Here is a 12,283-nt window from a genome sequence, read left to right as displayed (position 1 = left end):
CACCACTTTTTTTTTTTTTTTTAAAGCCTGACCGGCCAATCACAATTTTTTTTCACTCAACTGATATACACCTTGAATATTCCAATCTTTTATGTTAAAACATTCAACAATACGTGAGAAACAATACAAATGTGTTGTTTTAACTGCACATGAGGTAGTTATCTCAAACATAAATGAAAGGTTTAGAACATTGCTGTCCAAAATACTAAATTATATCAGTTCCTTTAGTCTTTCATTTTTCACATTTTAAAAACTAAGTGTCCAACAGGTTACACTGCAGACCTGTTTGGAGCTTTTTGCCAAAAATAAAGTGCACAGCATTATTTTGGTTTTACAATAAAGAAAATCACAGGGTTTGAGGTAGATATAATAATAATCTACAGGACAAACTAACAAAACATCTTAAACCACCAACAAAGTGTTTTGAGTAGGGATGTAACGATTCACTCAACTCCCAATACGATTCGATTCACGATACTGGGTTCACGATACGATTCTCTTACGATTTATTTTACAAAATGAGACTAGACAAATTTTTTTTTTGGGAAACAAACTAGAAAATAGTGTATTATTTTCCTTTTATTTTTCATTGTCAAAAGAATTCCTTAATAAACTATTCAAAACAATGCAATTTAACTAAAAATAAATCTTGAATGAAATAAATAAAGGGATAATACAAATGAAAATGAAGCCTATTAATTTAAATTCTGGTTCTATAATAAACAATGCAAAACTGCATAATAGTTCTTTTTCTTTTAAAAGTGCAACTGAAAATGTATTTTGTGCCTTAACAATTGGACTTAGAAAAAAAAAAAAACGTGATTGCACTGATTTACGTCACATTTGTTTGGACTAGCAGAGGGCGCTGGTAACACAGTGGTCTGTTGGCATGCAGATATCTTGCAGTGAAGAAGGGAAGCTATGCTAGCAGACAGAGTTAATAGAAAAACGTGACTTTTACAGATATTCAGGTAATATTACAGATATTCTTTCGGTGCTAAAGGGGTAATGAATCATTTATTAACATATTTAAGAGTAGAAGGCAGCCAGAAAGAAAGTATTAGCAGACTCCGCCCGCCACCTACACTTGTGGATAGCACCCTCTGCTGGTTAAAAAAAAGTACTGCGATTCAACCAAAGGAATTTATATGATCGGAGATCTTTTTTCTTTTCTTTTTTTTTTTAAACTCACTGATTGGTGATCAGCAGGTCTGGGCCCTAGCCTCTTTGGCGCCCGAGGCGAGATCTTCTTTTGGCGCCCACTTACATGGCATTTATTCATATACCCAATAATTGATATTTACATTATTGTTATATTATTATTATCAGAATAATGTGTAACACTTTCATAGTGGTCTTCACCGTACCCACAAAGATGATGTACATGTGGAGAAAACATGAGCAGAATTACTTTTTTGACATTTTATGTAGTTTTGATAAAATGGTTTCACATACACTTATAAAAGAACACAAAAAAGTCAATTTGAATATACATTTTAGTAACAGGTTCAAAATACAAATTCTTATTATTAGAGTAAGGCATTGCACAAAAGAAACACAATAGATAGAAAAGGCTTAAACCAAATGTAAAAATCTAACAAACAAAACAATAATTGAACTTACTGTAAATAGCTGCAGCTTGAAGACTTAAGTGCACACTGTAACTTTGCTACAAAAGAGATTTAAAGTGCCTTCTAGTGGAGGTTTAGCTCAAGTATTCTTTTTAATTTAAATACTTATGACTGAAATGTTTTTCTATTGACGATCACAGTTTGTGAACAGATCCAAAACTTCCAGATTTAACATTACAATACTAAAATTGCACTAATGAACACGCATTAACATAAACAATTGCAGATGACAGAGGTATTGCACAAATAAATTAATTAGCTAAAATAGTGTAATTTTCTGGTGGTACTTTGTAAAGTAACTTTAACCAACACAAACTAAAGAAGCACCATTCATTCTGAATGAATGACCTGCTGTACATTAGGTTTTATTTAGGCTCGTGTTCATTTTAACATTCTAAAATATATTGAACAGCAGGATTAAATGAATTATGCCTCAGCATTCTCTATTAAGGTAATCTTAATTGTATAAAACACAAATTTCCATAAACATACAGTTATCTTAAAATTAGGTTCAACTACAATGAAATAAATGAATAGAACGCTGTTACCATGCAATCAATGTTTTTTGTTAAGCTAGTATTTTATCTGTTTCTGTTAGCGCTAGCTGCTAGTGGTGCTAACATACCTTAGCATTGTTGCTCTGCTAGCTTGTTTAATAATGCATGGCTTGGGTACAATTGACCATAATAGTCTTTACACACTGGCGTTTTTCCTCTTTCCTTTTTTTCTATCCTTGGGCACCAGATTATTGGTTTTCGTCGTTTAGACATGACGCCACCTGCTGCACACATACATCACACTGGGTCACGCCTCGACCAACCTTCCACTGGTGTCAATCAATTTTTGGGCGGCAACAGTAAAACAACTATTTTTTATTTTCATTAAAACTAGTTATTAATAATACTATCAAGTTTAGTATGCTAATAATATCAGCGCTTTGGTTGTTTGATTTTGATTTATTTTTTCACTCTGCTAATTTGACTGTATGGCATCCTTAGCATTTGCCTATATAACGGGCCAGCCCTGGTGATCGGCCCAAAAACCCTGATAGTCTAAAGCTTAATAAAAACAGATTTCAGCCAAACTTTCCTTGGGATACGTGGATTCTCATGGTGTCTCCCCATCGAGTTATGAGACCTTGAACTGGGAGTAGAGATGTTTTTCCTGTGTCTGAAATAATCAATGAGCTGTTTTAATTTAATTTTGTTTCTCCCAGATGAAGACTATGAGTCGGCGGTGAAAGCACTGAATGGAAAGTTGTACCCTGATCCCCCAGAGAGAAAGGCTGCAGCATGTGTTGATGGTATGTGACACACACGCAAATAAAACATGCTTAATGCCAGAAGATCGATGGCCAGGAGGGTTGGGATGGTAGCTGTAGTTCTTTTGTTATTTCCAAATTATGAAATACGTGAACTTTTTAAAATAAAGACGATTTCTTCGTGTGAATTAATGGTTATTATAAACTTGACATTTTTATCCTTCAGCAAGAGAAGCTAAACTTGTAAATCATTGTCTTATCCTGAATCTTTGTGCCTTTTTTTCAGAGCCAGACTGCCAAGTGGTGTGGGAGAAGAAGCCAACGCCCGAGGAGAAGGAGAAGGCCAAAAGTCTCAAGCTCCCGCCCACCTTCTTCTGCGGCCTGAGCACGGCCGACGGCGACTCCGACCATGACAAGTTAGAGGACTTTGAGACGGAAGTCCTCAAAGCTCAAAAAGATCTGGTACATGACATCACACCTGCAGATACACTCAAACCAAACAATTTAAGACATTGTTTTTTCATTAGTCAACAATTAACAATGTCAGTGTTGTTTTTTTTTTTTTTTTTTTTTTATCAGGTGGCCCAATTCAACCCCACTAATCAGTCGTCATCTGACTGTGCAGAGGCTGAAGAGCAGCCGAGCATTGAAGACTTTGAAACTGAAGTCCTCAAAGCTCAGCAAGATCTGGTACACGGCATCACACCTACAGACACTCAAACCAAACAATTTAGGACATCTGTTTTTGTTTGATCCACTTGTATTCACTACTTTCTGTTAATGGGTGCCACTTCCTGTGTGATTAGGACAATACATGCAATACAGAGACATAAAGATGGAGTAGTTGAATTGTTTTTCTTGGAAAACAGTCTTATGGCTGCTAATGGATCCATTGTTTCCCACATAAACGTGAGGAAATTACTCAAGGTCTTTCAAACAGATATTGCTTTATATTTGGCTGTGTTACAGCATATTATTTATTTTTTTTAGTTTTCCTTTCTTCTAATGACATTGGTGTAACATCATTATCTCTATTAAAAAGGAAAACTCTAAGCTGTGTTTGTAGAAACTAACAAACCAACCATCTCTCCTACACCTGAGAAATAATGTCAGTGTTGATGTTTTTGTATCAGGTGGCCCAATTCAACCCGACCATTCACCCGTCGTCTGACTGTGCAGAGGCTGCAGAGCTGCAGAGGATTGAAGATTTTGAGACTGAAGTCCACAAAGCACAACGAAATCTGGTACGCAGGATAACATTCACAATGACAATTGCAGCTACAATCAGTAACGCACCACAAACTATTATAATTACTATTATGACCAGTAAAACCAAAACCTTTTTTTGTATCAGGTGATGCAGTTTAACAAGTCAGCTGATGCACCTGTGAAGCCACCTTCAGAGCCGTCATGTGACCGTACAGAGGCTGCAGGAAGCACCTCCACACCAAAGGGACAGAAGACTCCTGAGCAGAAAGGGGAGAGTGGAGTCCAGAGCAGCAGCAGCGCTCCAATCGACCTGTCAACAAAGAAGATCCCTGAGTCAGACGTTACACACGATGCTGCTGCTCACACCACCACAACAACTGAGAAAGGTAAAAAAAAAAATGGGACTGTAAAACCTCATTCCAAAGTCACCTATGATGACGTTGAATACCATTTTAAAAGTTGTTTAAACCAAGGGTTCCCAACTGGTCTCACATTGGGACCCACATTTTTGCCAAGTGTTGAAGATGTCAGTGAAGACATTTTTGAGCCCTTCCGCACACGACCAGGAGTGTTGTCTGGGCCTGCAGCCTTGCGGGTGTTGATGGTGGAGAGTGTTTTCTTTACGCTGGCTGCATACAGGCACAAAGCCTGAAGAAGGGTGGTTCTTTTGTGACGGCAATGTTTTCAGATTCAAATCGTGCAGAGAAGCTGTTGAGGTCGTTTAGCAGAGGGACGTCGCTGTCACAGGTCTGTGGCAAAGGTTTGTAGTCTGTTATGGTCTTGATGCCCTGCCACAGACTCTGTGTGTCTTTGAAGTAGCCCGTTATCTTTTTAGTGTACCCTTGCTTGGCTTTCCTGATGCCACGGGACAGGTTGGCTCTTGCTGTTTTCAGACCAGTTTCATCCCCCGCTCTGAAGGCAGCAGTTCTGGCCCTCAGTAGCCCATGCACCTCTCCTGTCAGCCATGGCTTCTGGTTCGCCCTGATGGGGATGGTTCTGGTGAGGGTTACATCCTCTATGCATTTCCTGATGTAAGAAGTAACAGTGTTTGTGTACTCCTCTATGTCAATGTCAACATTTATTGATCCAGAAATTTAACTTATCTTACCTTAAAGGGGGGCATCATGTAAAAATCACTTTTTCAAGCTTAGTGTGTCACTCCCTCCTGAAAAACATGCCTCCAGTGTTTCTCAGACTGATTCACTTGTTTTTGAGTCATCTCCTGCAAGCAGCCATTTTCCTTCTGTTATGCTCGAGGGGACGAGGCTTCGCCTTGAAGATGAGGCCCCTCCCTTCTCCTATGTTCTCTTCCTTAGTTCAGCCCACAGCACTCCGCAGATTTAGCTTTTAATGTACTTGTTTTAAATACTTTTGTAAGAAACCCATGGTTTATGTTGTCTGTACTCATTACGTACGTATGTACTCAGTACGCATTAAAATAAAAGATTAATGGAAATAAAACTTGCACCCCTCCCCCGCTTCCAACTCCATCAAAACCGCTGCAGTCACAGCATCGGTCTACTCTGCTCACCGCAGTAGCTACCTGTCTTTAGTTTTTAAAAATGCCTTCACCTAGAAAATTTATTTTTGGATGCAAATAAAACAGCCCTCTTTTGGATGAAATAATTCAGAGTCAGCAGCACGGGTAAGCGGGGGGGTGTTTGGTGTGTGTGAGCCAGTGGCAGGGGAGTGATCACTTCTCCGACCGTACGTTAGCATGCCTCACTTTCATAACCATTCAAAAATGTTGAAAGTAGCCAAATACAGTGCACAGAAAAACAGAAGTAAACAACATCCATGCGTGTTTGTATGAGTACTGACGGGGGAGTGTTCATGGGCACGTCAGACAAGCTTGGAGTTTCTTAGAGACAGAGGCGAAATCAAAGTGTCATGAACCGTGTGCTACAGAGGGAAATTTCTAAGTTTTTTTTTTTTTTTTTTTTTTTTTTTAATATATATATATAGATAGATTTGCTGCATTTTCCCAAAAAATATGGGTAGCATAGTTACTTGAGTATGCTATAGAATGGTACTGTGCCTGAAAAAAACATGATACCCCCCTTTAACTTCCTATAGGCTAAGTTTCATCCTTTGCTTTCAAATCCCTCTCTGAACTTCCATCCATGGAGGTTTTATCATCCAGGAGAGTCTTCCTTTTCAATCAAATTCACTGTTATTTGGTCTCTTAATTGCTCTTAATTCCGTCGCATGCGAGTAAAATATCTGTAATGACCATATTGGCTGGAAAGAGGAACTCCTTTTCAGAAACAGGTGGAATTTCTCAGAGAAAATATTAGCAGTGTTACGGCCTTTTAAAGTAATGCGTTCAAGGTAAATTAATTTCATTAATTAGTAAAACCGGGCATATGGTCATGCTATTCAAATCATATTTTGGTCTTGACCCTGTTTGACTCCAGCTGGTGATCCTCAACGTTTTACTTTGCTGTGTTTAGTTTGTAGTTTAATCACTGTCTCTCTGTCGCTGCAGAGTCTTCCATGTTTGGCTTCAACTCAGTTGGTGGCTTCTCATTCGCCGACCTAGCCAACAACACAAAAAGCTATGCGTTTGGGACAGAAGGTCAGTCTTGGCTTAATGCTGGATGTACATCTTTTGATTACCATTTACAAACTGGTTTGTAGCAATGTTCGTGTCTTTTCTTACAGCGGACTCTAACTTCTCGTGGGCGAATGCTGGAGCCACCTTATTCGGTGCTGCTGCAGCGTCTACTGAAGACAATGAGGAGGGAAGTGACGCAGAAGAGAACAACGTGGACATTCACTTTGAGCCCATCGTTTCCCTACCCGAGGTACCAAAAAACATCATTCACACCCTGAACCAGGTTTGGGGTCAATTATAACAATAATTGATAATTAATTACATTTATGACATAATTGTAATCGCAATTGAGTTTACATAATTGACTTAGTTTTTATAGAATTTCCATGACCATTACATTTACAGTCATTTACAATTTAGTTAAATGCAAAATCGAGTAACCATGTTACAGATTTATGGCTTAAACATCTAGTTAACAATCATTAAAATATGTTTCATATCAAGTTTCCCTGTCAGTTCTGTTAAAGTTAATTTTACAATTTTTTATAAAAATTGAAACTGAGGGGTATACTGACACAAAAAAGGCTCAAACGGCCAAACCAAAAATATTAAAACCTATATTTTCATTGATTAGGAAGCCTAACAAGGTAACCAAAAGATGAAAAACAAATTAGATGATAGCTAATATTTTTGTGTATTTTACAGCTTATTTAAGACATCGGTCGAAACTGACCCGTTATAATAAGAGATGCTAATACAAGTGGAAGATTCAGATTTATGGGGTTATTTCTTCAACGCTCATTCATTTTGATTAATTGTAATTGAACTTTAGTAATTTAGAACATAATTGAAATTGACTTTCAGTTGAAAGTATTGTGATTTCAATTGCTTTAATGCCAATATAATCACAAATGAGTTGTAATTGAATATAATAGTTGTGGATGTAATTGTAATTAACAATTGTAATTGATCCCAACCCTGTCTTCAACTACTCTTTGTTTAATGAAACCCACAATTCTTATCAACACTTTTTTTTGTGGTGGTTTAGGTCGAAACCAAGTCTGGAGAGGAAGACGAAGAGATCCTGTTTAAAGAGCGCACCAAGCTGTTCCGATGGGACCGCGACCTCGGCCAGTGGAAGGAGCGCGGCATCGGAGACATTAAGATCCTTTTCCACCCGGCCAAACATTTCTACCGGATCCTGATGAGAAGAGACCAGGTGTTCAGAGTGTGTGCCAACCACACCATCTCACCGGGAATCGAACTGAAAGCCATGGACGCGTCGACAAATTCCTTGGTGTGGACCGCCACGGATTACTCAGGTACACACATACAGGAAGTGTTTCAAGGGATCATCCACTTTTTTTTTTTATTTTTTTTTTTTACAAGTTTTAGGAGATCTATGCTTAAGAAAATGCTTTATTAAGCACTATATTTAATGTAATTGCCTTTTGAAAATGGGACTCTTTTACGGTTTTAGAGCTTGTTTTTCAAAGCGTCCAACTCTGCGGTTTAGTACAATGAAGCAGAGAAGAAGAGCTCTCCTCAAGGACCTTTACTCTCCCTTAAACAGTGCTCTGACACTCAATATATTTAACTTAGTAAAGTCAATAAATAGACATTTTTAGCTCCAATTTGCCACTTTTAGCTTTTTCTCCTTTAAGGAACACCACGTTTGAGTGAGAACACACTCCGCAATCTATCTAACTTTGCTTTTCATGCTGTTCTGAGAAGTTTAAAAAACAGTGACTCCCAATTAATTCCAGCAAGTTCATTTTGTCTTTTTTTAAAGTCCTCAGGTAAAGAGGGAAGCGTCCGAGCCAATCGCCTGTATTGCATAGACGCTGTGGCTTATGAATGTGTTTCTGGGTTATTGAGATTATAAAGAGTTAAAACAACCCATGCACACCAGGGATTCCATTTTGTGTGCAATAATTATGACGGAACTGATTAAAAGAAAAAACAACAGAAAATCCCCCTTACGTTGCTGAAAACGTAAGGGGCGCCATTGCTCTGTAGGGAGTTATGATTCCATTTCTTCAGACAAACGTTTTTCAGGAAATTTAATTTGATCTCAAAAAATTACTCCTAAAACTAGTATTTTAATAAGAAATAAGCCATAGAATGAAATACATCAATATAGACATTATTGTAATTTTCAATATCGCCAAAATAGAAAACTCGATATATCTTGAATTGTGATATATTGCCCAGGCCTCCTGACACGCTCTGAAGGCTGAAGTTAGCAACTAATCATGGACTGTTGAAGACACGAACCCTGAGAATAGAAGTCCTTTTGGATGGGAGCCCTTCAACAGTCAGTGATTTACTCGCTAACTTGAGCCACCAGCTTAGGAGAGCTCTTCTTCTCTGCTTCATTTTCTAAAATAAAACCACAGAGTTGGAACTATAGCTGTCACAGACTTTTTTCGGGTCACTACTGTTTTTATCCTCTTGCAAAACAAAAGGTTTCATTGGCATCCTTAACTTTTCTTGGTTTTTTTATAGCGACCAAAAGCAGCACAAGTTATCATTTTTACTGAAGAAGCTGCAAAAATGATCTTAAAAGCAGGCTAAATGCTTCACTCCAATAGGAAACAATGGGATGTTAACAGGCAGTGGGGCCGTGTGACATCATCAATCATCAAGTTCCATTTTTAAAAGGCAATTAAATGAATATGATGTATAAATGTGTGTTTTGTTCGGCATAGATCTTCTAATGAGGACATTTCAAAGATTTTTGGCCAAACTTGTAAAAAGTGGAGGATCCCTTAAACAAGTGCTCCGAATCAAAGCCCTAAACCGCATCACCTTTTGCTATTGTCATGTTATGTTGCTAATATTGTATATTGGTCCTGGTTTTCCAGATGGTGACGGAGTGGTGGAGCAACTGGCCGCCAGGTTCAAAACCCCTGAGATAGCAGAGTCCTTCAAGAAAACCTTCAACGACTGCCAGAGTCGCATGAGTCAGATGTCCGGAGACGCCTCAGGTGTGTGTACACCGCAGATCTCCAGAGTCCAAGAGCACTCGAGAGACTCCAACCCAAAGGTGTTCCTCGAAGTGAGCGCAGACAAAGAGCCACTGGGAACCATTATCGTCCAGCTCTTCTCCCACGTCACCCCGAAGACGGCGGAGAACTTTAGAGCGCTCTGCACGGGGGAGAAAGGCTTCGGACTGCAGGGCTCCATCTTCCACAGAGTCATACCGGATTTCATGTGTCAGGTGAGCAAACGAACAAGTACTAAACATGTCAACTAGGGATATAGGGATATATCCTAAATCAATGCAAATAAGAGGGATTAAATTGAATACAGCACAGTATGTGCTTTGACACTCTGCTTAAACAATAGGGCGTTCTGTGACTGTTTTAGTGCCGCTTGTTTTGACGTTACGGTCTTGGTTCAACAGAGTGTGCGGCTGAACCAAGACTGTAATATCAAAACAAGAGCAGCGGCAGGTGAAGAGCTTTAATCAAACCAAAAAAAGGAGATCCGATCCCGACAGAACAAGGCCCGAACTCGTCCGACCCGAATGAAGCCGAAGTCACTTTAAGCCTGAATCCGTTTCAACCAAACACTATTCACATTCATGCACGCATATGTAGGCATTCATCAGCATCCATTTCTCACGCTAATAGAAACACATCACATGATTTACTGTGCATAGTACGAGCCCATGGTATAACAACCGAAATTTAGCCCAAATCATTGACACAGAGTGATGTGCGACACACACACCGTGAGAAAAATATGTAAATTCCAAGCCAGGAACATAAGCTTCACCTTTAAAAAAAAAAAAAAAAAATAGAGATGACTTTCTTTTTTTAACTGTAGTTATGATTTGAAAACTTTTCTTATATTTTTATTTTATGTTTTTAAAAAATGTAAGTTTTTGTTCAACTTTGCATGGTGATAAATGTGCAGTTTATTTTGGTTTGAGTTCAAACTGTTGTAAGAAAGTTATAAGAAGAAAATATATTAGTTAAAAAAATTCAAAATCTGTATTTTCATTGTTTTTTCTACAAAATATCTCTTATTGTTGGTTGAGTGTATCCTTACACCCCTGATGTCAACAGTCTTATTTTGATCAGTTAACCTTTATTTGCCCACAAAGGGAAAATGTGCAGTGTTTCAGCGGCAGTAGATAAAAAAACTGATTGATAAAAGATATAAAATAGAAAAACATATACACACAGGCCTGTACACAGTACAGAAGGAAGACAATAGTGCAGTAAGGACATTAATTAAAATTGCTGACTCTCAGTGGATTGGCTAATGTTCTGAATGGTGGTGAATAATTTGAATATGTGTGGATGAATCTCTTTAACACATTTGACATGTTTGCCGTCTCAGGGAGGCGACATCACCAACAGCGACGGCACTGGGGGAAAGTCCATCTACGGCACTAAGTTTGAAGATGAGAACTTTGACGTACGCCACACGGGGCCAGGCATTCTGTCCATGGCCAACCGCGGGCGAGACACCAACAACTCGCAGTTCTTCATCACCCTGAAGAAAGCCGAGCACCTGGACTTCAAACACGTGGCCTTTGGCTACGTTCAAGACGGCATGGAGGTGGTGCAGCAGATGGGAGCGCTGGGCACAAAGAAAGGCTCCCCCACTAAGAAACTGGTCATCACCGCCTGTGGACAGCTGTGACCTTTTTAACATTGTTCACTAGGTTAAAGATCTAAAATTATAATGAGTTTGAATTTAAAAAAAAAAGATGAGTTTGGAGTCTATTGATAATTTAAGAAACAGCCCAGACACTCGGAGGCAAATTAAACTCTGGTTCAATTCATTCTTCTTCGGTTCTCATCCCCTGAAATGAAATTTAAGCTGTTCTATTTCGATAAGTTTCTTATTGGTGATAAGAGAAGGGAAAGTTCCTGAAGTAAAATGTCTAAGTTTTCACCTCATTCATCTCCCGCCTGATGTTTTCATGTTGATCATTCAAGAAGTAAATACACTCTTTATTTTAGACGTAATGAAAGATGTCTGTTTACTTCTTGCGTGTGTGTTTAAATGTACATGGACTACTTTTGTCATTTTTGCTTTTGTCAAATGCACTCTTTTGAATGTGTTGCTCCATATTTGATTTGTGCTGGTTTTTGTTTGTTCAAAGCAAGTCTTAAAGTTTATTTAAAGGTTTGGGTTGTTGTTGATGCTCCTGCTGGTTTCAAATGTTCCCTTGTTGAAATGTTGCCTCTGTGTGTGTGTGTGTATGTTCTTTTTTTCACTGTAGAACACACTGTGACATTCTTAATGCAAGTGGATTTCACAGTGCTGATCTACTCTAGACTTTGGCTTTTCCCAATGGAACTGAAGTCCTTCCATTGTCCTGTGCAGTTGCCTTCAGAACGCAGGCGACGACATTGGGGTCAAATTTTACACGTCTATTCTCTGTATAGTTTGGGGTATCTCTGAAAGTTGCACAGAAACAATCTGAGGATTAATAAAAAGTTAATAAAAGTTGATTTACAAGTAATGAAAGATGTGGGGGTTCTTTCATGCCAAGTTTAGCTTAAAATGGAGAGGCATTTATATACTGTACAAGTTAAACATTATTTCTTTACAAGATTGTAGAATATTTTACTCTATTGAGAATAAAATTGGTTGGCTGGT

General features: G+C 38.5%; 1 protein-coding gene across 2 annotated transcripts in view; it reads left to right on the top strand.

The window, feature by feature from the left end:
* ranbp2 (RAN binding protein 2) overlaps positions 1–12,146 on the top strand; it is a 32,563-nt gene extending 20,417 nt beyond the window's left edge. For both annotated transcript variants that reach the window (XM_028435167.1, XM_028435168.1), the window contains 10 exons: positions 2,848–2,934; positions 3,179–3,354; positions 3,472–3,582; positions 4,026–4,136; positions 4,247–4,487; positions 6,590–6,679; positions 6,766–6,908; positions 7,707–7,980; positions 9,526–9,881; positions 11,012–12,146. In XM_028435167.1, coding sequence (XP_028290968.1) covers positions 2,848–2,934; positions 3,179–3,354; positions 3,472–3,582; positions 4,026–4,136; positions 4,247–4,487; positions 6,590–6,679; positions 6,766–6,908; positions 7,707–7,980; positions 9,526–9,881; positions 11,012–11,317 — 1,895 coding nt within the window. In that variant the 3' untranslated portion in view covers positions 11,318–12,146. The remainder of the gene's footprint in view (positions 1–2,847; positions 2,935–3,178; positions 3,355–3,471; positions 3,583–4,025; positions 4,137–4,246; positions 4,488–6,589; positions 6,680–6,765; positions 6,909–7,706; positions 7,981–9,525; positions 9,882–11,011) is intronic.
* The last annotated feature ends 137 nt before the right edge of the window (positions 12,147–12,283 follow it).

The sequence above is a fragment of the Gouania willdenowi genome, chromosome 21 (genome assembly GCF_900634775.1).
Source record: "Gouania willdenowi chromosome 21, fGouWil2.1, whole genome shotgun sequence".
In the NCBI taxonomy this organism is placed as follows: domain Eukaryota; kingdom Metazoa; phylum Chordata; class Actinopteri; order Blenniiformes; family Gobiesocidae; genus Gouania; species Gouania willdenowi.
Note: the sequence above shows the minus strand (reverse complement) of the source record. Positions and strands in the feature narration are given on the sequence as shown.